The sequence below is a fragment of the Podarcis liolepis genome (genome assembly GCF_965112155.1).
Source record: "Podarcis liolepis genome assembly, chromosome: 3".
In the NCBI taxonomy this organism is placed as follows: domain Eukaryota; kingdom Metazoa; phylum Chordata; class Lepidosauria; order Squamata; family Lacertidae; genus Podarcis; species Podarcis liolepis.
The window spans coordinates 70,419,469-70,447,447 of NC_139557.1; the positions used below are offsets into that span (position 1 = coordinate 70,419,469).

Below are 27,979 nucleotides of genomic sequence, written 5' to 3' on the forward strand. Positions count from 1 at the left end.
GCAATAAAAATACAATTAAAATCAATATGAGTGTTTAGGGTGATGGGTGTCCTGTCTCTTGTCTTCAGCCATAAACACACTATGCCATCTGAAAGCGTCTTACAGAGAACTTAAGTCCACTGAGTCCATTAAGTCACTGAGTGTGATCAGAGTGTGATTTTTCTTTAATATAAAGTTGACATTTTATTTTAGAAATGTATTTTCAGCAGCATTCTGTTTTTCAGATTCTACCTGAAGGTACCAAAGATGGAATTTCAGTAGCTGACCAAGCCTTTTTTGATGGTCTCTCTACTGCACAGGCTAATTTGCAAGCAGCAAAAACCAATAGCCAGGTAGGTCTTGTTTCTTTAAAGCTTTTTTAGAGCATGTTTTCTTGAGCACCAGAAGCATGACAGACTGAACCAAAGAAGCTTGTTGAAGTCCCTTGTTGTGAGTTACTCTAATCTGCATGGAAAAGACAACCTCAGGTGTTCTTTAATCCTTTGAAAATTAACTCCTCATTATTGACATAGTTGTAAGGGAAATGAATGGAAAAGTTCTGCTAACATTACATTGGATCTCTTCTGGGTCAGACCAAAGCTCTGTCTAATCCAGAATCGCTTTTCTGTGACCAACCAGATTTCTTTTAGGAAGCCATAAACAGCCAAAGGGTCTCCTTTTTTTTAATTTGCACTCCAGGTACTGGCATTCTCTGGGCATAGAGATTCCATTTAGTTATCATGGTGGTTGATAAACCTATTCTCCATTAATGTGTCTCATCTCTCTTTGTGGTGGGCAATTCTTTATTGTTCACTTGTATTAATTTTGCCACAGCTTTTGTTCCTTTGTTCTTGTTTTTCCTTCTTTAAAATAAGACTTCCTTCTTCTCCATGAGGGATAGCTTAGTCAGTAAAGAATGAGACTCTTAATCTCAGGGTTGTGAGTTTGAGCCCCATGTTGGGTGAAAGATTCTGGCATCGCAGGAGGTTGGACTAGATGATCTTCATGGCACTTTCTAACACTACAGTTCTATGAATCTGTATAGCTTCCTTTACTCTGCTCGTTACCATGCTGGTATCCTCTTGGACTTGTCTTTACCTTTCCTGATATGTGCGGTATACATTTTATCAGAACTAGTCTTAACAACTGTCTATAATCACAGAGTCATCCGACTGTTCACATAAATATGCGTTGAATTTGATAGCTCTTTGTCAGCTGTTAGCAGTTGAACATTTTGCACCAGATCTTAAGCACCCCTGTATGAAGATTGATCCCAGGTTCTCTCTTATCCCTGCTTGGATCCTATGTGTCTATATCACATCAACCAGCCAGCATCCTTAACTGTCCATGTTGGCAGGAAAGAGGAAACAAAATACAGTTTCTTGACCTGTTAGTTCCTGTGTGAGTTATTTCTGAAATCCATTTCCTCATTGGCCTTTCTGTTGCTCAGTTCTCTGTCGCCTCCACTTGTTCTTCCTTTCTATTGTAATGTATCAGCCGATTGCTGAGTTTGCTCTCTTCCTGTTTCTTCCCTGCCTCCAGGTACCTAACCTCTTTTCATTCAGCCTGCATATCTTGGCCAAGTAGCTCCATTTGTCGCTAGATCCATTGTTGCTGCCGCTGCCTGAAACTCTGTATATTCCATGTTACCCATTTGGTTCTCCTAAACATGAGTCCCCTTCTTCCATTAGAGCCTATACATCCCTTGTATGTGTGAGGCTGAAATGGAGCTCCACTGGCTAGCCATGCCACCAACCACCACAGCAGGTGGTGGTTGGCCAAGTAGCTCCATTTGTCGCTAGATCCATTGTTGCTGCCGCTGCCTGAAACTCTGTATATTCCATGTTACCCATTTGGTTCTCCTAAACATGAGTCCCCTTCTTCCATTAGAGCCTATACATCCCTTGTATGTGTGAGGCTGAAATGGAGCTCCACTGGCTAGCCATGCCACCAACCACCACAGCAGGCCCATTCCAAATTTTTAAATATCTGGAAAGAGCAATATGTATAAATAGCTGCTGACATATAGGCCCTTCTTCCTAGATGTCATTGCTGAATATGTGGACATCAAGGGAGCAGGCGTCAATTAAGGTGGGGCTAGCTCATTTGGTTTACATGCACATGTTAGGGGAACCTTTTTCAGTTCAAGGGCTGAATTTACTTCTGGACAACCTTCGAAGGGCTAAATGCCGGTGTGGGCTGGGCAAACGGCCAAAGTAGGTGGAGCTATGAATGTACATTTACTAGTTTATATACGCATTCAAGTGCCAGATGGAGAGGTCTGGTGCGCCACACCTGAATATACTATGACCATGTAAGCTCAAATGCATAAAGGTGCTTTGAAATGTTTCAGTGTCTCATATCAGCCAAGTTAAAGTTTTGGTTGGTTATTTCAAATACATATGCAATTCCTTGCCTCTCCAGCTCTTGGACATAAATCTCTCATTTCTCACCTATTTCAGTTTTCTTCTTCGCTAATGGCTTCTTCTCTTGCTTTTTCCTCCCCCCTCCCCCCCCTTGTTCTTTGTTAGATTTTGAACGAACTGCTCAAGTCTGTGGCACAATATGTTTTAGCTGTTTCTGCATCCCAAAGCCCCTAATATGTCTGCCTGCATACTCTGGTTCCTCTGGACCCTTCATTCTTGCTCATCCCAACTGTGAGTTCTTAAGTCTCTACCGTGCTGCTTTTTGAGTCTCCCAACTTCTGTTTCCCTCAGCTTTTGCTGTGCTTGTCCATCTTGCCCCTCGTTAGGGCCTGAGCAGCTCAGTTAGTGGGAACCAGAGAACATGAGGCTCAGAAAGCTCAGCCTATAGCAGTAGACTCCTTTGCAGCTCTGATACTAGAGCAGTTCAAGCAGTTATTGTGAAAGGCCTCATGACAACTGTGACAACCCCCATAACTGTATTGTAAGAGAGACTTGGCTCTGGATAGGCATATCTTTCAACATGCCTAAATCTTTGTAGTAGTCCATAGGTCAGAGGCAGGTAGTGGTGGTCAAAGGTCTTGTAACACGAAAACAAACTTTTGAGTTGGTGGCAGGGTAGTTCATTCATTAATAACGGAAAAATTAAAATGTACTAAAATTCTAAAAGAAGCTTTTTAATTTCAGTGCAAGGATTTTTAACAAATATGAACGCTGCTGTTGTTCAGAAAAGCAAACTTGTTTGCACAGCTTTGCAGTGTAAATTGATAAGCCTGTTTGCTTAGCTATATAAAATGGTGAAGACTGAAAACCGGTGCTTTTTTCCTAGAAAAAATGTTTAGGGGTATTCTCATTTTCCTACTCGTATTGAGATACTGCCTCTCAATGAGGCCAAACTTAGATTCACAAAATGTTTAGGGGTATGCGTACCCCCAGAAAAAAGCACTGCTGAAAACTATAGCGAGTAATACTTCAGTATAGTAATACAAAGCAATCAATCACTTGATAGCCTTTATAAAATTAAAATTTTAAACAAGTTGACCTAGCAGAATGGCAGATGAAATGTAAATAACAGCCAGTGTAGTCGTATAGGTAGAGGGATGAATTTAGACTTTGGACCCAGTCACAAGATTGCTTCACTACTCCCTGCTAGAAAGGAAGTTAGGTTGACTGGGAGACAAATAGCAAAATAAATTGTAAACCAAAGAATTTTACAGAGTTGGTGAAGAGGAGGTACATTAGACACAAAGGCAAGGAGTACTTTTGGACACTGCCAGGGATCTGAAGAGCTTTTTAATGTATGCCTGGTGAAGTTACTGGCTCTTTCTCTAAACTGTAGATTCTCATACCCTATCACAAACTACCCTCAGTTTCAAAAAGGATATGGCATGTATGATTGCTATTCAAGGCACATAAATTAGCTCCTGTAGGCACATTAAAGTTATTGAACCTAGCTTAAAATTAAAATTACATAGCTTTTTGGATTCCAAACATTGTATTTTTGTTCTTGTTGTAATATAATTTTGAAGCAAGAAAACAAGCAAATCTTTTCCTTGGATTACTGTGGCTGCTCACAAAAAATCCTGATACACGAAAAAGCAACCAACTCATCTAGTTTTCCTTTTGAGGCTCAAATTGTACTGCATTCTCAGAAGTGTTGGGAACCCCAAACCCAGGCTGACAATGGAATCTAAGCAGTGAACCAGAATGAATTAGTCTATGAAACTTCTTCCTTGAGAGAAGTGGGAGCTGGCCAAAGCGAGTGGCCAAAGCAAGTAAGCCATCTCAGGAGATCCAGAAGGTTGCTGACAAGGTGCAGCTTCAGATGAAGTCTATAAGCCAGTCAGTATAGGGCAGCCATTATGCTCTTAAATCTCTGCTCATTGTTTACCTTCTCTCACGTGAACACATTCCATTGACTTTACAACTTTATCTTTTAAAGGAAGAGGTATACCACTGCCAGTAATACTTTTGCTACACTTAATAAGTTGAATCCTGCATGCAGTTTTCACAGACAGCTTCTTCCATTCATGAAATGAACTGTGATCAAATGCAACAGTTTCTCCTTTAACCATACCTTTCACTTCCTGCAGCAGGAATGTCACAGAATCTAATTCAGTGTGTCCTGTACCAGTTCAAAAATGCTTATTTCAGACTCCCGAGCAAAATATTCAACTGATCACAAGGCAGATCTTGTTTAATCATCGGACTGATAATGTAAAATATTTTTCTCCAAAATTTCTTAAATTGGAGCATGTCTGTTAAATGTGAAAAGTCAGATTTCATTTGCAACACATCTAAAATACTTCATTTCCACTGCTAATTGATGTGGGGTTAAATGCAAATAGTGAACAAAGTGGTAGTGATTTTCTTTTATTATAGAAGTAGGAACTATGGCCCTTTTATGATGGTGTTTTGCTTATGTTGTGTTCATAATTGGCATGTCTTAACATTTTTCCCATTTAGGCTTTAAGTTGTTTTCTTTTCTTCCATATAATTATTTGAATTTCAAAGAAATCTTTCCTGTTTTTTGTTTCATCTCTGATTTGTAAAAAATAAAATTTTTTAAAACTAAAACCACTGCAGAAGTAAGAAAATAGAAGTCTTGTCCAAATGTGGGGAACAAAACATAACATAAATATTGGCACAAGAAATACAAGCAGACAATAAGGGATACTACATAATAATTAGTGTGCTAAACAAGAATGCTAAAAATCTAAATACCAACAATAAAAAAAAAATGTTAAATACATTTGGAGCAGGAGACCAGCTAGAGAGGTGGTTGGATCTATGGATGATAAGGATGTCAAAGGTGTGCTAGAAGAGGAAAAGGAGGAATGGGTTAATTTCATCAATCTTCAGAGCAACATATATAGAGCACAGGAAGGGAGACAGAGGAACTGAGGCAAATAGGCAGGAGACAAAGTCCTAGGCCTTGTTGACAAAATAAAAACTTACAAATCACTGTGTCCGTGTGGCATCCATCTGAGAAGCCTTATAGAACTCATATGGGAAATAGCTGATCTTCTAGCAAAAGTATGTACCTGTAACTTGTTCCCAAGATCAACCTACATATCTGGTGACTACAAAGCAGTCAATGTGATATCATTTTGTATAAAAGGGATCCAGGGGAGGATTCTGGAAATTACAGATTAGTTAGCTTAATGTCTGTTCTGGGAAAACTGCTACATATATCAAAGAACAAGACTTGCTGAAGCATAAGCAGCATGGCTTCTGCAAGGGTAAGTCCTGTGTCACTATGTATTGGAGTTCTTGGAAAGTATCTACAGGCATATAGATAAAGCTGATATTCTGTATTTGGACTTTCAAAAAGCTTTCAACCTCACCAAAGAGTCCTGAACAAGGTTAACAGTCACAGAGTAAGATGAAAGTTCCTCCTATGGATCAGTGATTAGTTTAGGAGACAGAAGCAAAGGGTAATAAATGGACAGTTCTCTCTGTAATGGGATGTAGAAAGTGGAGTCCCTGAAAGACCAGTGTTAACATTCTATAGCCATCTAAATGTGTCTGGGGAGGCTTGGGTGTTACTGGTTTGTTTTGCCCCACCTAATTGATCATGAAATTTGGCACACACACCATTTGAATGGCAGTGCCGTCAACTGGGGGGGGGCAGCCCCCTTAAATATTTTAGGGGGGCAAGGGACCTTGGCCCCTAGGAGTTAGCTCCTATGCTACTTGGTGATAAGCATGATTAAGCATTACATTTGCCCTAAGGTCTAAGTACAGTGGTACTTAGTGGTACAGCGGGTTACATACGCTTCAGGTTACAGACTCTGCTAACCCAGAAATAGTACCTTGGGTTAAGAACTTTGCTTCAGGATGAGAACAGAAACTGTGCTCTGGCGGCAGCAGGAGACCCCATTAGCTAAAGTGGTGCTTCTGGTTAAGAACAGTTTCAGGTTAAGAACGGACCTCCAGAACGAATTAAGTAAATAACCCAAGGTACCACTGTAATTGACTTTAGTATTGGTTGATGGCTTCATACATCATGTTTAAATTGTTTTTAGTACTCGTATGCTAGCTTTGTGCTAGCAGAAGCCAGCACTTGGATTTATGCTCCCCTCAATCCACTCTGGAGGATCAGGAAATCCCCAGAACGGCTCATGAGGGGAAATTGTTTGTCTTGCAAGCAGAAATGCTTGTACTGATGGGACATTCAGGAGAGATGCTGAATTCCTCCCAGAATGTAAATTATTCCCTTCCTTCCGACGATACTACTTTAGAGGAGATTGGCTTTGGACATGAAGGAGAGCAACAAGTACAACAACAATTTTTTTATTTGTGCCCTGTCCATCTGGCTGGGATACACTATCATTTCTAAATTAAACATGGTTGAACAATACACAGTGGCTATATAATTGTAGTTATGTCAATTCCAAAGTCTTAGAAAATACTTTTGTTTCAGGAAAACCTGTTAAAATTAATGAGGCAAGACATAATCTATCCAAGTTACTCAGCAAATTACTTAGCATTGTGAGCTAAGACTAGGACTTGGGCTCAGTAATTCCTGCATCATTTATATTTTTTCAGTAGCACTTTCAAGAAAATAGTATGTGTTTTGATTGTTATAAATGCGTGTGAACAAAGGCTCCCTTCATATGTTAACCACACATGTTGGTTTCACAGTTTCAGGTTCTCTTAATGCTTCTGATGTGATAAATGCCATAAAAACACAACAATATATAAATGCTTCCATTTGAGGAATAAGAACACTGAATGACTTCATTGATGCCAATACAGTGGCAACAAATGCTTTTAAGACCGGGTGTTCATGAATGGCATTGTGATACTTGGTATGAAGGCCCTGTAGATGAAGTTCATTTGTAAGCAGATCAGGAAGTATTTGTTGTATGATTATTCATGATGTGGGAGACATTGCTTGGCTTTTGGAAGTTATGTCTCATGGTTGCATGGTTTTACTTAAGTTTTTTTTGTTTTGTTTGCTTTTGTGCTTGGTGTAACATCTAGGATCTGAACACAATAGTATAGTTTTAATAGGCTATGAGAGAAAAATCCTGCAATCTTTAGAGAAGAGTTTTTATTTACATGCATGCTGCTTCTGATTATTGTGTGGCAGTTGTGTGGCATGCCTGCATTTCAGCAGTTCACCTTGCCTGCAAGAATCTTTCTATGCTGCAGAGCTGAAAACTACATCAGGCTTTCATACTTCTGCCTTTCCCTCTTTACTGAGTGCTTCTTATTTTTAAGGTGGATTCTCAGCCATCTGCCACTCATACTTCTATTTTGGAATTTTTTACTCAATCTCCACCTTCAACTCCTTCTACAAGAAAGGTAATTCTTAAAAAGTTACTAAAAGGGTATACCCTTTAAAAGTATACTAAAAGTATACCCATACAACTTGATCTCTTTCTCACTTTTTTTTTTTAAAAAAAATCTCATCTGCAAGTCTGAATTTTAATAACACTGCTGGAAGATGTGACACGCTACCTGCATAAAGTAGAATTTACAGAAATGTCTAAATTTAGCCACTGGTGAGCTGCTGGTGTTCTTGTGAAGATACACAGAACTAATGACAGGCTTTCTTCTCAGCCCCTAAGGCAGTGGCTAAATCATTTTCAAAACTTTGCTACATCTGTAAGCAAAATAAGACTTTGAAAAAGAACCTGTGAAAAACAGAAAAGGGCATCTCCAGAGAGTAGGCTGGTTGATATGGGAGTCGGCAGTCTCTTTGGTATCCTGGACTTGAGCTGCTTAGGGCGTTAAAGATAATTACCAAAACTTTTGAGTTGCCCCTCAAATCAAATTGACAACCAGGGCAATGAAACAGTGTATCTTAGATGATTATGATTATTATAAAATGATGTTTGGGCTTGTATATAAAAGTGGACATATTTGTGGCTATAATGGCTTCTTTTGTTACTTAAACATGTGTTTGTGTTCAAAGTCTGGGTAGAACCACTGTTAGCCTACTAACAGGTTCTGTTTTTGCTGATTTTAAACTCCATTGAAAAGAATAACACTTGCTTCCAACTAGGATCAGACTGTTGGCGTCTAATGAGCTGCTGTTTTTTATGCCATAGTGTTATCTAAAAGCATAAAAATGTGCCTTTTATATTTTAACTATTTAGAATTGCTTTTTGACTTTTATTTGTAGATTTAAATAAGGGAGTGCAACTACTGTTTACTCAGGAGTAGACCCATTGAAAATGATGGGCTTACTAACTTAGTCATATTAATTGCAGTGGGTCTGTTTTGAGTAAATAGCACCCTATATATGCACCTGTGTGGAAAATAATGGAATACATGCTTTTGCCTTCCAACAATTTTCACTATTTTACTTTAAAAAGGGAACATTTGTGACTAAAATTTTACTTTTTCTGTGCTATTTTTCAAAAAACATATATATCCCACCTTTTTTCATTTTTAAACTTAGGCTACCAGCAATGCAAACGACCCCTGGTCAAGCTGGGACAACACAACAGGTGGTGATGGCTGGGCAGCAAAACCTGAAAATAGGCAGAAAAACAGCGCTTCAAACAACTGGGATGCAGCAGCATTTGGTCATCCACAGGCTTATCAAGGTCCAGGTCAGCTGTGTGTTTCCGTAGCCATTGCTGATTATTGGGGTCGGGTAGGACTCCAGATAAACATAATTCAGAAAGTAAATAATGATATTTGATTTCAGAATTCTGCTAAAACTACATGGTAAACTTACTCAAGAGACAATCAGAAGATTATTGTTGTGTGTAGTAATAATAATAATAATAATATGCCATTTTGATTAGAGGTTTGAGTGGGTGTGTTGATTGGGACTTCCTATTGGGACTTCCCTTATCCCCAGAATGCTCCAGAATGCTGTTTAGTCTTGACAGCTATTTGAATGTTGCATTAGGATACTGTAGAACTGAAAGATGCCAGTTAATTAAATGCACTGTTGTTCGCGTTAAGTGTGGTTTAGATATTATGTATGCAACTAGTATTGTCTCTTTTTTAGCGGCTGCTGATGACGATGACTGGGATGATGATTGGGATGACCCAAAATCAACGGCTGCACCCTATCTTGGATATAAAGAGGCAGAGCCTTCAGACCCAGCAGGGCTTCAGCGTGGCAATAGCCGTGGAGCTGCTATGAAGCTACCACTTAACAAGTAAAAACTGCAGCACTGAATAGGGTGGGGATAGGGGAAATAGAAATTTAAAGAGGAATTTAAAATGGAATAGTTGACTGTGTTCACAAGTTGTAGTGCATTTTCCATGTAAAGTTTACAAATAATAAACTTGTTTCAGTGGGAAAGGGTAACAAAATCAGTATTCAGCTAAAGAAAATAGTAAAAAACAAAAACAAAACATATTTATAAGTCCTAAACAAAACTTATTTTCTCAAATAAAATATGCCCTTCAATTGAGCTTTATCATCTCTTTTGTCCCTTAGGTGGTTTTGAACAGTTGGAATGATTTGACTATATTGTTTAGTTTTCACATTTTCTGCAGCAAGTGGATTTTAGTTAAGTGCTTTGTCTTAACAGAATAGTTCTTGTATACAGCCAGAGATATAAATCCTTTGCACTCCCTTGCCCCGTGGGGCTTTTGTATGCACCTCCACCCCCACTCTTCAGCCTCCTTCTGAATATTCTGTCTGTCACTTTTAAAAAAGAAAGTTAGTAAAACAGTCAGGAGTGTGGGGGTTGATTGGGAAGTGAGGAGATGAAGTTCCTGCTAAGGACTGGGCCTTTTCATGCACTTGAAATGTTTCTGGATTCTGAACTGTGGGAGAATGTAACTGTCAGTTTATCAAATGACAGAAGAGAATTCAAGAGGCCTCTTATATGGTGTTATAGTGGCAGTTGGTACTAACAGTTCCTCTGGAACATTTGTTCTGATTGGCTGAATTCAGCCACTCAGCAATGACTTAATTGTAGGTGCATATTTATATACTCCTAATGCAGTTGTTGCTCAGTCTGTAACTAACTAGATCCTTTCAGCACCATTGTTTTAGTAACAGACGCATTTACCTTCTTGGATACACCAAATGTCTATAAAATATGGCAAGCAGTTCTGAATCTGCCAAAGAGCCTATGAAAGAAGGATTCAATCACTTATTTTCTCTGATCAGATTTCCTGGATTTGCAAAACCTGGAGTGGAGCAGTATCTCTTGTCAAAGCAGCTAGCAAAACCCAAAGAGAAAATTCCTATAATTGTAAGTTTAAAATATTGTGTGTGTGTGTTGTATTCATATCTATCTTTGGCAACTGCATGTGGCATTAGTGTGTAAACATAGACATACTCACTTTTAGCCAAAGCAGTATGTACCGTATTTTTCGCTCTATAACACGCACCCGACCATAACACGCATATAGTTTTTAGAGGAGGAAAACAAGAAAAAAAAAATTCTAAACGAAACAGTGGATGTATGTTTTTTTGTGGTTCATGCTGTGGCCACAGACATGTGACCTGACGGTGAGTTTGGGGTAGCCCAATGCAAAAATCCTGATGATCCATGTGGAGCCATGCTTTGTAACCACATTTTTGCACCACTGTGGCCCTGGGCAACAGTGGGTGCGTGATTTTTTTGGTGCAAGCTGTAGCCATGGACATGCTATGTGATCTGATGGTGAATTTGAGGTGACCCAGTGCAAAAATCCTGAGGATCCATGTGGATCTGTGCTTTGTAACCATGTTTTAAGTGGGGAGGGAAGGAAAAGCACTCAAGGGGCAAGGAACACGCATAGGGTGGGTGGAGAAGGATGCTGTTAATAATGCAGAAGAGGGGTATAAGAGGAGAAGGCTCCTCTCCTCTCCCGCTTTGCTCCTTTAAAGCAAGCAGGCTCTCTGTCCCTCTCCTCCCCCCCCCCACTCAGCGGCTCTTCTCCCGCTTTGCTTTTTCAAAGCGAGCCACGGAGGAGGGAAGGAAGGGGAACCATGGATCCTCTGCTCACGACTGCAGCAGATCCCCCCCACCATCCGTAGGCATTCACTCCATAACACGCACAGACATTTCCCCTTACTTTCTAGGAGGAAAAAAGTGAGTGTTATGGTGCAAAAAATACGGTACTTAAGAAAGTGCTTCTTGAATGAAAAGCCTGTCTGGCCTTGAACATGCTGAGTATGTTGCATACTTCCATGGGAACTGTGAAGCCTCAAGGGCACTCTTCCAGAAATTAAGCATGTACGGTATTTTTCGCTCTATAGGACGCACCCGACCATAGGACGCACCTTGTTTTAGAGGGGGAGAACAAGAAAAAAAAATCGCCCCCTCTCTGCGCAGCGCCCCTTCAGCGCAGCGGCAGGAGAAACGGAGCCCCTTCCATTTCTCCTCCCGCTTAGCTGAAGGGGTGCTGCGCCTTAGCTGAAGGGGCACCTACCCTTCAACGAAAGGAACCCGAAGCCTCCGAAGGGGCACCTACCCTCCAACGAAAGGAACCCGAAGAGCTCCCGCTGCGCTCAGGAGGCTTTAGGCGGCTATCTTTGAAGCTTGGAGAGCGAGAGGGGTTGGTGCGCACTGACCCCTCTCGCTCTCCAGGCTTCAGCAGAAGGCATCCCGAAGCCTCTGGAAGCCTCCCAAAGCTTGTGGGACTGGCGGTGGGGAAAGCCGAGCTTCCCTCACCGCCAGCCCCAAAGAGCAGGTCGGGGGCAGCGGAAAGGCTACGCGCAGCCTTCCCGCTGCTCCCAGAGCTTGTCAGGGCTGGCAAGGGAAACCCGGGTCCCTCCCCCCCCCATCCCCAAGGACTACACATTCGCTCCATAAGACGCACAGACATTTCCCCTTAGATTTTAAGAGGGAAAAGTGCGTCTTATGGAGCAAAAAATACAGGGACCAGGATTCACAGGGAACAGGATTCAAGTCTTTGTTCATCACCCTACAGCACAATAACACCACTATAACTTTTTGAGCAATTTTCTTCCTAGGCATCTATTTGTGCTGAGTAGTTGAAATGCTATGCTATCATTGAGAGATCCTAAAATGCTGTTTCTAAAAGGGGCTTCGGCACCTGCTTCAAACTGGCATCCAGGTGTAAAGTTCTGTGTGGCCCATTTCTGTGTTATGCCTGCTAAGCCTCTGGGTTGCTTATTGTAGTATTTACTTTACCTTTATGGAATGGATGCGTCATTGGCTCCACATGTAGGTTTAGTGTGCATTAAATGCAATTGCATATTTTAGATTTGTGTAGCATGCTTGGAGTTAATAAATACTTTTGTTGTCCTGTAGATTGGAGATTATGGGCCAATGTGGGTGTATCCTACCTCTACATTTGACTGTGTTGTGGCTGATCCAAAAAAAGGTTCTAAAATGTATGGTTTGAAGAGCTACATTGAATATCAGCTTACATGTACAGTAAGTGCGTACCAAAGAAGTTTCTTTAGGTGACATCTCAAAATGTCCCAATTCTTTTGATCGTTTATCTATGATTTACATCATACAGTTAAATAACCCTGAATTATACAGACATAGTAGTAAATATATTTTGGAAGTCATAACCAAGAGTGTTTTGTCTGCCTATCTTACAGAACACTAATCGAGCTGTCAACCACAGATACAAGCACTTCGACTGGTTATATGAACGTCTCTTGATTAAGTTTGGATCAGCCATTCCAATTCCATCTCTTCCAGACAAGCAAGTGACAGGTAACCTTCTCCAAATTGATGGTTCTTGAAACAGGAAGTTTTGTCGCTCTCTGATTAGCTTTGTTGTTTTTCTGAAAGATGACGTTAATGCAAGAGGGTCACTCTGAAAATGAGGACTTCTCAGCTTAAAACTGACTATCCCCTTAAATTTCATAAGAACAGTGGAGGAATAAAAATGAAGAGCAGTAACAAAGTGGTTGAGAACAGAGTATGCTGTTGCTGTTCATTTAAAAGCCTGCACTAGTCTTTCTTTAATCTGCCTCCTAATGCTACACCTCCTGAAAAAAGTAGATGTTAATATTTTGTTTATACTTCCTTGATAGATTTGAGGCTTTGTCTTTCCATTCATTATGTGCTTGACTGGGCACTTCTGAAACCAAAGGAGTATTGGAATGTGGTCCAGTTTTTATAAAATATAAGATTAAACTAATTCAGCATGTAATGTCCAAGGATTATGCTGTGGAAATCGTAGGCCTTCTTGCAGTGGGGCAACTAAGCTTACCACTTCTGTTCTGATTAATTGGCATTTCTTTCCATTTGACTCTCTGTACCCCTGAAGTGTGATCTTTTAAACAGATATCTTAAAGTCAGCCAGTAAAAAAGAATCTGATGTGCATCCTGCTCTATAGCTCTGTGTAATGCTGGAAATGCAAGCAGCATACTGCGTGAGAAGGAAATTGAGCATTGATGTGTGTACTACGATGCATGCCAAGGAAGTGGAAAACTAAGGAAGTGATTTACTTTTTCCTTAGTTAGAGTTTCAAGCTTAGAATTCCAGTAGTTTTTTCTGAAGTGCACACATGAGCTTGAATGAAAGCCATAGCAGACGAGCACATTGGGAATCACTGATTAAGATTTAGCGAATTAGAGAATTTTTTCTCCATTATGTTGAGTATTGTGAGATTGAAAGAAACTTTATTTTCCAATCAGTGTTTATTCTCCTCTAACCTTGTTAAATGGTAATATAGAAAAATTGTATGCTTCTTGCTATTTTCTTTGGTAAATGCACTGGGGGGTTTTTTGTTTTGTTTTTTTTGAAAGTATGTTTGCAGTGTTAATGTTGGCAATTAGCATATGCAAAACAAATGAGAGACTTGGCACTGCCTTATATTTTATTGTGGCGTTTATCTATTGCTTTGCAGCCCAAAGCAATAAAAACAATTAAAATAGAGTGCATGCACAGAAACACTTCATTTTTCCTTGATGTCTAGGTAAAAGTTGGATCCAGTAGATTTAATCTGAACTTTGAAAAGCACATAAAACTGAAAGAGAAAGTAGGAAACAGTATTGCTCTTCCAAATTTGTCCTTTAGCTGTATGTACTTTTAAAGGGAGGAAAAAGTTGCCACGCCTCAACTTATGACTAGGGGGCAGGCTGTGGTGGGGAGCCTTCAGGCTTCATGAGCACTAGGAGAAGACTTCAAGGGCACCATTGTACCCATGGGCACAATGTTACTAGCTTCCAGCATCTTGTCAAGGACTCCACTGCCTCACTGTGACTTAAAGAGAAAATTAGAGTGAATTTATAGCATGCTGCTGGGTGTGGATGATTTAAATAGAACTCTTACCCTTCCAAGGGTCAGTAACTGCTGGGATTGCAAATGGCACACAAGTTGCAATGGACTACATTACCACTGCTATTCTTTTATTTTTTTGTCATTGACCATAGCTTTTCTTTCCCTAACCTTCCATACTTACCACTTTCTAAAACAAGCAACCTAACAATTCACCACCATTATTCAAAGGGAGATTAAGTGTTACTAAGCCAAGTGGATCTTCTGTTTTAAATTGAAGTACATCTTAAGTTTCACAGGCAGGTGTGTGTGTTATAATAAATTGAAACATTACATAGAATCTATAAGCTGACTAACTTGCAGCTTATGCAAAACCAAAGAATTACCTCTATACAGCTTTGTGTAGGGTCCTTGAGATCTGGTGGTGATGTCCTCTTTTAACAGTCTCACATAGCATGCAATATGTGGTCATGTATAAGAAGGCAGTCTTGATCATCACACCTAGGTTGTGAAATGCCCCCCCCCCCCATATACCATATTTTTCTGTGTATAAGACTAGGTTTTTTACCTTAAATATAATGTCAAAAATTAGGGGGCGTCTTATACATGGATACATCTCCCATTTTCTTAAATCTGAGTCTCCCCAAAATAGTTGGTGCCAACCCTGTTGGGTTATAGATACCTTTTGAAGATCCTATTTATTTCCCTAGCTATTTGACTGAGCTAATTTTAGTATTTTCCTCCCTTGTTGAATTTCGTGTGACTTGGATGTTTGCTGTTTGTTTTAGATTATATTGTACCCTGCTCTGGGATTTTTAGTGAAGGGCAGGCTAAAAGGCTTCAAATAAGTAAACAAGCTATAAATTGCTTGTCTTATGGGGGGGATAGATGGCATTAAGTGTGAATGTCAGTATCTGTTACTAATTGGCCTGCAGGGCGTTTCGAGGAAGAATTCATCAAAATGAGGATGGAGAGGCTACAGGCATGGATGACCAGGATGTGTCGTCATCCAGTTGTTTCAGAAAGTGAAGTTTTTCAGCAGTTCCTTAGTTTCCGTGATGAAAAGGTATTACATTCAATTGCTTTTAATTGCTTTGAGAGAAATCTGACAGTGCCATTAGATATACATCTCCAAAAGCAGTAGCGAGTAGTCCCTGGTTTAACATTTATTTATTTCATAAAATTTATATGCAGCTTGATTGTGAGAAAGGGGATGACGCCTATGTACCTTTTGGTGCATAGTTTAAAAGGGGATAAAATGGAACACTTATTTCTAGAAAACCATTTTCTCAAAGGCAGGTGGGAATATGGCTTTTTGTAGAAACACCTCATTTATGAACACTAATATTTTTCAAGCAGCAATTTGGTAAAGTTGTTACCTAACTTTGCTTAAGTCTAAAGTACTGGTCGATAGAAAGTGCTAAGCGATATTATGTATGTATGACTAAAACAACAAATTAACATGGCTTCCCTTCTGGAAAACGTATGAGCAAGTTTGGGCAATATATTTTTCCAGGCCAAGTTATAATGCAAAGAGCCCCTTTATGTGCATGGTCAGGGCTTAAGCTGTTGCTGCAGTTATTTGGATCCTTCTTGTTTTATTTATTTCAGAGGATTTTTATACCTCTTGATTGTAATAAAACCTCAAAGCGGTTTACAAAAAGCATAAAACAATAAAATTACACCCCCCCAAAAAAAGTTAAAAACACCTTTTTAAAACATAAAAAGTTAAAATAAACAATAAGCTAAAAACCAGAGTAAAACACATGTCAACATTCTACACATCTGGATAGGCTTGCCTAAACAAAAATATTCTTAGCAGGTGCCGAAAAGAGTACAGTGAAAGAGGCCTACCTTACATCAGTAGGCAGGGAATTCCAAAGTGTGGATACTGCCACACTAAATGATTGATTTCTTACAAACGTGAAGCAAGAGTTATGTGGCATCTGTAACAGTGCCAGTTTTGCAGGTCAAAGTGGTCGAGTAGGTATGTATGAAGTTAGGCAATCTCACTAGTAAATGACCTCAGGTTGTTAAAAGTTTCATATATTAATAGGAACACCTTGAACTTGGCCCGACAGTAAATCTGCAACCAGTGCAGATCTCTGTGCAGGGGTGTTCTATGCTGGCAGAATCTCACTCCTCTCGTGCTGTGGCATTCTGCACTAACTGTAGCTTTCAGATCAAGCACAAGTGAAGCTTCACATAGAGCACATTGCAGTAATCCAGTGCTGAAGTGACCAGTGAATGAGCTACACTCAGCTTTCAAATAGCCACGTTAAAAATTCAGTGTGAAACTTCCCCAAGATTAAAAATATATTTTTGCAGAAAGGAGCTTTCTGAAAAAGAAGCTGAAGAATAATAGATGTTTAAGTCACATATGTGGCTGTCTGGATCACGGCTTCTTTCATGCTTGATTATTGCTTTTCATACCAGTTTTGAATTGAGAACTAGGAGGAATCTGAAGATCTATGGCAGGCCCCTGCCCTGCTCAAGAAGCGTATGGGAGCAGGCCAAAGTCCCTATGTGATTGAGACTGTTCAAGATGTCACTGCAAAGAGTGTGTTGTCTCACATTGCCACACTTGTTCTTTTCCCTAGGAATGGAAAACCGGTAAAAGGAAGGCAGAAAAAGATGAGGTTGTGGGTGTTATGGTCTTTTCTACTATGGAACCAGAAGCACCTGACTTGGATTTGTTAGAAATGTAAGGTGTTAGATTCTTCGTTTTCATGTCTTATTTCAAAATTGCTGTTGCCTCCTTTTTTAAAAAAGTGCACATGTATTTAAAGCATATTTAATTAAAATGTAGGACTAAAATGTAGTTTTCACTTTGCAAAAGGGATGTAAACTGTACTGAGGGCATGTGGCCTCCTAGTCAGTATGCAAAAAGGAAAAAAAATCCAGATAAAAAATGTTCACAGTAGAAAATGAGAAAAACCCTGTATAATTCAGTTCTTCATTATACAGTGAACAGAAATGTGATGCAGTTGGGAAGTTCACTAAAGCCATGGATGATGGAGTTAAGGAGTTGTTGACAGTGGGCCATGAACACTGGAAACGCTGTACAGGACGTAAGTGTTGGAATATATTTAACACAATGAAATTTGTCATTTCTTGACTATTTTTTTAATGTGTTTATACAATGTGTAACAGGACTTACTTTGGCAAAAGACTAGAACTACTAGTGCAGTGTTCATTAAATGAATGAATCAATTCCATGTAAAATATGCAATCCACAAAAGTGACTGTGCTTGCCTCATAAACACTTGAAAGCTCTGGTTCTGACAGACGTTGCTTTTGGAAGTTGCCCCACAGCTTATGCATTCTTATTTTTTAACCCTGCTTGTTGTTTTTTTAAGATGTTTGAATAAGTTCTCAATATCTGGAATGGGTGTGTGTGTGTGTATTCTGGGTTTAAAGAGTTCTTAGAGAATGGTTTTTTCTCCTTCGCATGATTTTGCAATGAGTATGTGTTTATCTACTGTAGGCAACTTTATTTACAGAATACTTGGCGAACAAAATGAATTTTCAAAGCTAGTAAATGTTTTAGATCTTGGTGTTTTGAAAGCATAAACGAGCTTGCCAGAAAAGATCACAGCAGAATAAACAGAGTCATCCAACTTGGTATAGCTGGATTAATGCCAGTTTTCCAACATCCACCTTTTGAATGAATTTGGAAATGAACTATTGTTCATATTACTGGTTTGGTTGTGTAGTGTGACAGTTTGCATACATGATTCATTAGCCATTTGTAGTATGTTTTTTAAAAAGCACAAGTTCTCTAGAAAAGCATTTTCTGTGTGAAAGACTCAGACTACTTAACTGACCTGCACCAAGCTGCCATTTGAAAAGTAAATACATTACAGAACTGTTTAATATAGCCCCATAGACCTTGGAATTCAGAAATGATTTTCCCATTAGATCTTGAGGTCACAGGGGACACTGCAAGCTTGGGCCAAGCAGCTGAAGCACTTGTATACCCACGGATCAAAGTAAATGAACTAATGGCACCAAGAGGGTAGTGCAAGTACTAGTAATCAAGCCAGTGGATGTGAAATACAGTGGTACCTCTGGTTACAGACGCTTCAGGACACAGACTCTGCTAACCCAGAAATAGTACCTCGGGTTAAGAACTTTGCTTCAGGATGAGAACAGAAATTGCGCGGCAGCGGGAGGCCCCATTAGCTAAAGTGGTACCTCGGGCTAAGAACAGTTTCAGGTTAAGAACGGACCTCCAGAACAAACTAAGTTCTTAACCCAAGGTACCACTGTAAATGTGAGGAGAGAGGTGGAGAATACAAGGACTATCAGAAAGAACTTTGGCTGCCTGCCATACTGGTGTTTATTTAGGTCAGGGGTTGGCAACCTAAGGTCCATGGGCCAGTAGTGGCCGACAAGGCTTGTCTAACCGGCCCATGGTGACTCCTGCCGCCCCCTGCTCTTACCGGCACAGAACGGGGACTGACTTCCGGGTTGATGGTGCCTGTGTGCATGCGTATGGGTGGTGCTCCAACCCGGATGTGCGCCGGAAATAGCATGTGCACACGCATGTGGGATGGAGAAGCACCCGTGTACATGCACACACGCCAATTCTGGCGCACTTCCAGGTCGGAGGAACGCCAGAAATGGCGTCTGCGCACGGGCGCTCCTCCGACCTGGAAGAAGGGCACAGGCGCACACACTCCAGCCCATCCTCTGACGGATGGAGCGTCGACCAGCCCATCCTCTGATAAGATTGCCCACCTCTGATTTAGGTAGTGTTTTGTAGTCAGTTATTTGCTGAGTTGGCTCCTGCATAATGCTACATGCATGAATCTCAGCAAGCCCAAGTGAAGCACTGAGCTTATGCACTCACCCTTCCCCTTGTCTCCTCTTGTTTGTGCCAGGAATGATGGATTTTTTAAAAAAATAATTTTTATTAACAGGACAATCACATCACATTATCCAAATCACATTAGTTCCAAATTATACAGCCAAATTTTAAATTTTATTGGGGGTACCCATACATCAAGCTCCGAACGAGTCCAAACATCACTTATATTGCTGCTTTAATTAAACAGTTCTATCCAGTTCAATCCAGATAGTCCTTTATTACTTTCTTCATCTTCATGTTGTTATCATATATTCCTTTCTTTGCGATCTCTGATAATCTCCACAAGCGGATTAGAGACAGGCATCCTCTGTGTGGGTTTTGTACTCTCCAAAGATCATATCGTTCAGGGACAGCCGCCATTCCACGCTTCCATAAAAAATTAATCTTCGGTCTGTCCTTTAATTTTCTCAGGCTTGCCAAGTATAGCAGAAGGGCTCTGTCAGGATAAGCACATTCCAACCAACATTCTCATTCCAATGGTCCTGATTCTCCTCCCCCTGTCTTTCTTTCTCAGGCAAGCCTGTCTTAGCGAGACGCCATTTTATGCTGCGTCATAAAATTTTCTTCCGTTCTCGTTGTTTACCAATCATCTCTTTAACTATAGTCCACTCCACACAGTTCTTGAATTCCTGCTTGTGGTTAGTAAAACACAACGATCTTGTTTCTTTCTGGGGTGGAGGGTTATTTATATCACATAATGCAAAGAAAAGGAAAGTTTTTTCCTCCACCCCCCCCCCTTTATTCCAAACATACCAGTACTCTTAATGGTGGTTCATCAGTTGATTTACTTATCCATCCGTCACTCTGGTCACAGAGATCCATTAATCAGCAGTCTTATCTCTCGAACGTTGCTTTGTGTATGTGCTTTAGCTTCATTCCAATCGTATGTTTCCAATTATAATTCCGAGCTAAAGTGAACCAGCACGCGCTAATTGGAACAGGCGTCAGGAAGAGCCGACCGCATCGAGGGCTCGTGCCAAGTGTCCGGCACCCCCTTCTCTCGAATCCGGGGGTGCATTGTGGACACCGCTGGCAAGGCAGCCCCCCATCTCCTTGGGGGGGGGTTAGGAAGACTGCATACTTCCCATAGCAGCCTCTTGATTAGCTCGCATGGGTCGGAGAGATGTTATTGTTGGCCATCTTCCAATGCGCCACCTGGTGGCCCCCCAGGAATGATGGATTAAAGTAAACAAATGGTTTCATAAACAAGCCAGCTTCAAATAAAGCTGACTGGTTTAACAAACTATTGCCAGTAAATCAGGATCTCTGATACATGCATAATGCTAAGTCAAGCTTCTTTGAAACAAAGTAATCTCAGCAGAAGTCCTCCTCTTTGCTGCATGGGAGGTGGTGGCAGGGCAAGCCCCCCACGGGGTGCCTTCTTGTCACCCCCTCAAAGATGGCACCCTTGGCGCCCTGCCCCCCTTTGCTCTGCCCCTGGTGGGAGGATGGGGAGGGGAGTTGTATGAGATCCGTACTGTACTTCACTTGGGCTCATTGAAGCTCATCTACGTAACCCTGCATAGCCACTAAACACTAGCACTGCTTTTAAACAAGCTCATTGCATTTTTCTGTCTTTACCAGATTATATCTTAACGTTAAATCCTTTTTTTTTCCTTTTCAGCATTGCCCAAGGAATACCAGAAAATAGGAAAAGCTTTACAGGGTTTAGCAGTGGTTTTCCATAGTAGTGGTTATCAAGGTATTTCATTCTAGCTCTGTTTTGTCTTTCAAAGCAACTTCACCTGTTTCTAGTATTTGGGCTGCATTAATTGGATGAGCTCAGAATAAATATTTTGGGTTTTTACTGGACTAAACTTCCTTCAAATATCAGGTAAGCTGAACATATGAAAAGAGCCCTGCTGGATCAGGCGAAAGACCTAGTCCCGCACACTGTTCTCTTAATGGCTACCAAGATGCTTATGAGTCCTTCCCTGTCATGCTCCAATTTATAAGGATTAGATATTGGGGTTAAATATTTGTTTTAAGCAAAGGCATCAATACTAGAAATATGATTTATTAATATAATCTCTGTTTGGAGAGTTATATTGATAGTGATTTCTTAAAAGATCAAAATATTGTGGTTTACTGTTGTAACCTCCCTTCCAGTAAGACTTTTACACAGGACAGCCTCTCAGACCAACTCAATCACTGGCTCCCTTCTGATTTTTTAGCCAGACATGTATTAGCCACACATTGTGTATTGATACTCAGGCCTTTTCCACACACCTGCCTCAGCTGTTTGCTTCTCATCCAACTCCTCAACAGCCTTTCCTTAACTGATAGCTAACTCCCAACTGTCTGGAACATCCAGTTAATTGTTGTGACCCAGAGCAATCAGACTAAAATTACCTGATCCAGGCCCTTTATAATTAAATATTAAAGCAGCTACAGTGGTGCCCCGCAAGACGAATGCCTCGCAAGACGAAAAACTCGCTAGACGAAAGGGTTTTCCGTTTTTGCGTTGCTTCGCTAGACGAATTTCCCTATGGGCTTGCTTCGCAAGACAAAAACGTCTAGCGCTTTTTTTTAAAAGCCGCTTGAAGAGGCGCAGTTGTGGCGGACCGTGCTTCGCAAGACGAAAAACATCGTAAGACGAAAAGACTCGCGGAACGAATTCTTTTCGTCTTGCGAGGCACCACTGTATCTCCTCTCTCCAGTATCAGCTCTGCAGGCTTTGAACTCTGTTGCAGCGGTCACAGAACATGTTTTCATTCCAAACATAAACACGTTTACAGCATTTCTTTGCAACAGTAAACAAAGAATAGGTGAATTAGACTACATGAAATCCCTGCTGTTTTGCCCCAAAACTTAATGTGCCAAACTAAACCCCAGCCTTGTGTTGATGTGTTCAGCAGAAACATTTGAACATGTGTGGCTAGGGAAGGATATGAAAAATATAAAGATGCTATCATTTAATTTTGTCATCTTAGTCCTGATAGTTTTCTAGTTTCAAATTTATAATTACTGGTATAATTAAAGGCAGTTTATTTTTCCTCATGGATTGGTTTATTCTTCACATTTGAAGTACGTCTTAAGTAAGATTTTTATATTAAGTATTGAAGTATTAAACCTTCTACTATAGAAATCACTGCATGTACCAACAAACACTTTAAAATGTAGATGTTTCTACATGTCCCATTTTTGTTTGTTTCAGTGACTCATTTTGACGTACTTGAAAACCTCTGTGTCGCATTTGTTTTTAGGAGAGTCTGACCTCCATGAAGCAATAACAGAAGCAGGAAAAACATATGAAGAAATTGCCAGTCTTGTAGCAGAACAGGTATGTCATACTACTACATTTTGGGGGGAAGTCCATGGGTGAGTCCAAATGGAGCAGGTGTTTGCTTACATGGTGAGCCACCTTCTTCTGAAGCAGGTTGGGGAGAAGAGAAACAAGAGGTCATTTTGTACAAGTGGGCAAAGCTCATTGGATGGCTGTCTCCCTAGGAATGCATAGCATACTTTGAGTGATTATAAAGGTGCTAAGAATTTAGCAAGAGTTGGTGATTAAAAAACACTTTGAGGTTCCCCCCCCCTTACAATCAAGCAGTATATAAATGTTATGAAATAAAATCTACCACCATAGTCATGGTATGCAGAAGCCTGCTTCTGTATCAGTAAATAATAATAATAATTTTTTATTTATATCCCGCCCTCCCCAGCCAAAGCTGGGCTCAGGGCGGCTAACAACAATCAAAATAATCCAACATTCTAAAAACATTCATTATAAAATTAATTAAAATCAAATTAATGGCAACCATTAAGCAACATTCTGTGCAGATTGCCAGAGGAGGGGGTCAGGCTGCGCCCTGATCAAAGGCCTGGTGGAACAGCTCTGTCTTGCAGGCCCTGCGGAAAGATGTCAGGTCCTGCAGGGCCCTAGTCTCCTGTGACAGAGCGTTCCACCAGATTGGAGCCACAGCCGAGAAAGCCCTGGCTCTAGTTGAGGCCAGCCTAACCTCTCTGTGTGTAACCTCTTTGTGTGTAACTGGGAGCTGGGCATGCAACTCCTAACCTGCTAGCTCTATAAAGTGCAGGGGGCAGGGGCTAGATTCAGCCACACCAACACACATTTGCAGGATATGTGCCTCTTTCTAAAGGGCTATCGGCACAAAACCCCCCTGAAATCTTATACCCCCTGTTGTATTAAAGCCTATTTGTACAAAGATTGGGTAAAATACAGTGACTTATGTTCACTGATTTTATATTTGAATTTGCTATCTTTTTTTAAAGTAACAATTTCTTACATGTATCCATTTGCAATTTGAGGATGAGCTGCCATTTTTCAGCACTCAAAATTTCATGGTCCCCTCCCCATTGGTAGTCTTCTGATTTTCAGTTTAGATGTGGAGTTTGTATGACCTATTGTTATGGAGTCAATAACTGGATTTCCCCCCTCTTTATCAGCCAAAGCAGGATCTTCATTTTCTAATGGAAACCAATCATGAATACAAAGGATTTCTTGGTTGCTTCCCAGATATCATAGGTGCTCACAAGGTAAGGAGCCTTTTTCACCATGACGTTTAAAGAGGTGGGTGCTGCTTATCATAGTGTAAGTTATGCAGACTCTCGGTCTCTTCAGGAAAGGAAAAGGGGTCTTGCTACTACCTGCTAAGTTTTGGAATGTGTGTATTTTAGTTGGTTTTTGTATTTGATTGGTTGCTGAAGTGGATGGAAGTATTTTTCCTGCTTGTTTTTAGGGTGAAGGGGTGTTCTGCCTGCCCTTTTCTGCATTGTTTGGGGAATTGCTTTACACCTTGAAGGTTTGGCTTTTGATGTTTGCTTTTTTTGGTTTGGGTGTATGTGTTTTGTCTGCAGGGAGCTTTTTTTGCAGGGGCGGAGCAGTCCTGAGCACCACCAGTTTTTCTACTGGGAAATGGGTATTTTGTGTTTCCCACAGCAGGTTCTTGGATTTCCAGATGTGCCTGCAGACCAAGAAAGGTTGGGGGTTCTTGTCCTAGGGCAGGGGTCGGCAACCCGCGGCTCCGGAGCCGCATGCGGCTCTTTTACACCTTTGCCGCGGGGATCCTGAGCAGAAAAGCAGAAGCGCCAGAAAGAGGAGGGGGATGGAGCTGGGCAGCCGAGCCGGGCAAAGCAAGGCGGCGGCGGCAGCGGAGCTAGAGAGGAGGCAGCTGCTGGGATGGAGGAGGAGGTGGCGGCGGCGGCCGGAGAAGGGCTGCTGCTGCTGCTGCTTCTGCCGCCGGAGGGAAGTTCTGCCAGGCGGCTTCATGGCTCATAGCTTCCCCCGGGGTAGGACGGGCGGCGAGGGGGAACGCTCTCCCAGGCCACGCTCTCCTCAGCCCCACACGCGAGGCACCTGAGGCGAGGGAGGGAGAGAGCGCGCGCGCTCGAGGGAAATGGCGGGGCGGAGTTTGTGTGTGTGTGTTAGGGGTGGCGGTGGTGCTTTGGGATCCTTTTCCGTGCCTTGCTTCTGAGTAGCCACCGAGTTGAGGGAGAGCACCTGAGGTGAACCACAAAATGGGCCCGCCCTCCCTGTCAGGGAGGAAGGGGTGAATTACGTCGGTGACAAGGAGGGGATCCAGAGGTAGCCAGCAGGTGCCGTGATGCAGCGTCTCGGCCTCAGAGAGAGGCGGGGAGCACGAGAGCAATTGCAGAGGGAGGGGGCTGTTAGGCACCAAAATCCTGCATGCGGGATTTCCCCGTTCTCTCGTGCCTATGCAATTCCTGCCCTTCTTCCTTCCCCCTCGAGATTTGCTGCAGAGACAAGCAAATGAAGAAGATAGGGAAGAGTATTAGCTGACATGTCCCCGGATCCCATGGAAAGCCCCACAGATTCCTTTGCTTACCAGCTCTTTTTATTTTAAGTTGACTTCAAACCTGTAATTGTGTAGGTGTATGTATGTATACATATACACACATAAATATTCATATCTCTTCCCTCTCACCTTCCTTTCACCCAGTTTCACTGGCACTGGTTTATAAATGCTGCTATGTAGAAATTATGAGAAAGTTGCACCAGCAGAAGGAATGGATATGTGCTGTTAGTAAAAAGAGAGGGAATTGAACTGCAGGGAGGGACAGACACTTTTCTATGTATTAATTTGTATAATGCCCTCTATGCACATGGTGCTTTGCAAAAAATGGATATGAGAGGTACCATACCCCTCTTTGCTATCTGAAATAGACTCAGGGAAAAGAGAGAGAATGGGGGAAGGGGAAGAATGTGTGGTTATTTACATTTGGCTTGTTTTGCGGCTCCCATGTGTTTTTTTCTTCGGAAACAGGTCCAAGTGGCTCTTTTTGTCTTAAAGGTTGCAGACCCCTGTCCTAGGGTATTTGGAGAAGGGGTATAGCTCAGTGGCAGAGCATCTGCCTTGCAGGCAAAATGGCTCAGCTTCAGTCCCCAGGTGTGGCTGAGAAAGATTATCTTCTGAAATACTGGGGAACCACTGCCACTGAGTTTCCACACTACTGAGCTAGATGGTCCAGTGGTCCGACTCATAACAAGGCAGCTTCCTGTGAAGACCAAGATTAGAAAGCCTGCATAGAGTATGTGTGCACTGTATAGTTCTCACACTTGAGGAAACCCCAAATAGTCTCTGGGGTTTATAAAGTGTGATGGAAACTGAGAGCTTCAGTCTCTATTTTGAGAGGACTTTCAGGAGCACTTTTCTGTGGAAGAAACTATTGGGGAGCAATTCAGCATAACATTATGGAAATTGTTCCATCAGTGCAAGCATATCACATTGCCAGATGGAACAATCTCCTCCACCTGCATATGCTGTTCTAGGGGTTTTCCTGACCACCCAAAGAGCCAGTTGAGAGGTTGGCAAGCTGAGAAAATGCTTTTGAGCTAGCACAAGTCCTTAGTTGAATCTAGCCTTAAGATATTAAATATCCACATAGACAACCTCTAATTTTGGTTTATTATCTGCCCCACAAAACCCAGGCATTTTATTCAAAGTCAGGCTGATTACGACAAGTTAGGTGTTAACAGTGTTGTAGCTGTGTTTACCCTTTGTGACTGCCCCCTCCAGGATACATGAAAATGGCTAAGCATCTTTCGTGGCTATGCTTTAATGTATTTTAGTAGCTTAAATTTCAACTTAATTTTGAAACTACTGATGGCAGATTCATAGTCATCTGATGATGACCTGAAACTACTGCCCACTGCCTTTCCCAAGCCAGTTTTGCAACAGCGCTGCTTGCTGTGCAGAGGATTGCAGTTCTGCATGCATAAATAGCAGCACAAAACTAGTGTACATTGCAGCTTGGTTTTATAGTTCCCATAGCATGCCCCATGATTGTGTGAATTGGAGGAAGATTAAGTATGTGGTGGTTGATCCTAGCATACAACACTCCTTCTTCCAGGCTTTGTAAATTTTTGAGGGAGGGGAGGGAGTCTTAGGAAATAGAATGCAGATACAACACAGGCAAATGAAACTAATTAATTTAATTTGAGATGCTTTTCCGTTGATGCTTTATGTGATGTTTTCTCTTAACAGGGAGCAATAGAAAAAGTGAAGGAAAGTGATAAATTAGTTGCTACCAGCAAAATCACCCCACAGGATAAACAAAACATGCTGAAGCGTGTAAGCACAATGTCATATGCACTACAAGGTAAAATGTACTTTGCATTTAAATGACATGGTTTCCCCTGTTAATTGGGAATGGGGATAGAAGGGGATTGGTGAAAGGGAATTTTAAGAATAATTTTAGTCACGTTACAAATACGTGATGTTTATATGGTTTGGGGTGCAGGGAGCGAGGAGGCTTTCTCCACCTGTCTGAATTAATTGGTGTCCCCTCCGTCTCTCTGTGTGTGTAGTCAGAAAGGAATCCCTTTCACTTGCTTTCTGGAACTGTAGCAGTATTTGTCTACTGTATTAAATGAAGTCTTCTGTATGCTTATGTAAGAACAGCAGTGTCAAACAACATAAGCCAGGCTTCTGGGTTGACCTGCATATGATTGGGGAGTGTAATCTGAGGTGACATTGGGTGAGATAGTCAGTCTTTATTTTTGATTAGTTAAGACAAAATACTTCAGTCTCAAATCTGCCTTTCATTGGCTCTACCAGTTGGGTGGGGTATAAATAATAAAATTGTTGTTGTCTGTTGTTGCTGCTGCTGCTGCTGCCATGCCTTCAACAGAAAATGGTTTCCTACCCATCCACTGCCATAAAGTGCAAATCTGGCATTTTGCTTGGATTCCTAAATGAGTAAAATTTATTCCTTTTTGGAGTCAGACTTCAATATGTGCTCTGGTTTTGATTTTACAGCTGAAATGAATCACTTCCACAGTAACCGAATTTATGATTACAATAGTGTGATGCGCTTGTATCTGGAGCAACAGGCACAGTTCTATGAAACAGTAAGTTGCAATGTGTCTTTGAACTCTCTCTGTCTGCACATGCTTATTCTTCCAAAATTTCATATTTCTTCATAAAAAATATACAAACCACTTGATTGTAAAAAAACAACAATCTTCCATGGACTGTTTCAAGTGCATTTGTTCTCAAATGCTCATCGTGTGCTTGAAATTGTTGACTTGAACTATGGTTAGTACAGAAACACTTCATGTGGTGAACAAATTTATTTTTAAAATACAGGTTTATGAAGT

The 27,979-nt window shown here is 41.2% G+C and overlaps 1 protein-coding gene across 4 annotated transcripts in view; it reads left to right on the forward strand.

Moving 5' to 3' along the window:
* Positions 1 to 27,979, forward strand: part of SNX9 (sorting nexin 9) — a 46,892-nt gene that overhangs the window by 14,900 nt on the left and 4,013 nt on the right. For 2 of the 4 annotated variants that reach the window (XM_083496494.1, XM_083496493.1), the window contains exons 4-18: positions 225 to 332; positions 7,632 to 7,715; positions 8,818 to 8,971; positions 9,379 to 9,532; positions 10,498 to 10,582; positions 12,593 to 12,718; positions 12,892 to 13,009; positions 15,458 to 15,588; positions 17,123 to 17,226; positions 17,490 to 17,593; positions 21,020 to 21,097; positions 22,602 to 22,678; positions 23,806 to 23,895; positions 26,865 to 26,979; positions 27,639 to 27,730. In XM_083496494.1, the coding sequence (XP_083352620.1) occupies positions 225 to 332; positions 7,632 to 7,715; positions 8,818 to 8,971; positions 9,379 to 9,532; positions 10,498 to 10,582; positions 12,593 to 12,718; positions 12,892 to 13,009; positions 15,458 to 15,588; positions 17,123 to 17,226; positions 17,490 to 17,593; positions 21,020 to 21,097; positions 22,602 to 22,678; positions 23,806 to 23,895; positions 26,865 to 26,979; positions 27,639 to 27,730 (1,620 nt within the window). The remainder of the gene's footprint in view (positions 1 to 224; positions 333 to 7,631; positions 7,716 to 8,817; positions 8,972 to 9,378; positions 9,533 to 10,497; positions 10,583 to 12,592; positions 12,719 to 12,891; positions 13,010 to 15,457; positions 15,589 to 17,122; positions 17,227 to 17,489; positions 17,594 to 21,019; positions 21,098 to 22,601; positions 22,679 to 23,805; positions 23,896 to 26,864; positions 26,980 to 27,638; positions 27,731 to 27,979) is intronic. The other 2 variants (XM_083496496.1, XM_083496495.1) reach the window with 1 other exon arrangement.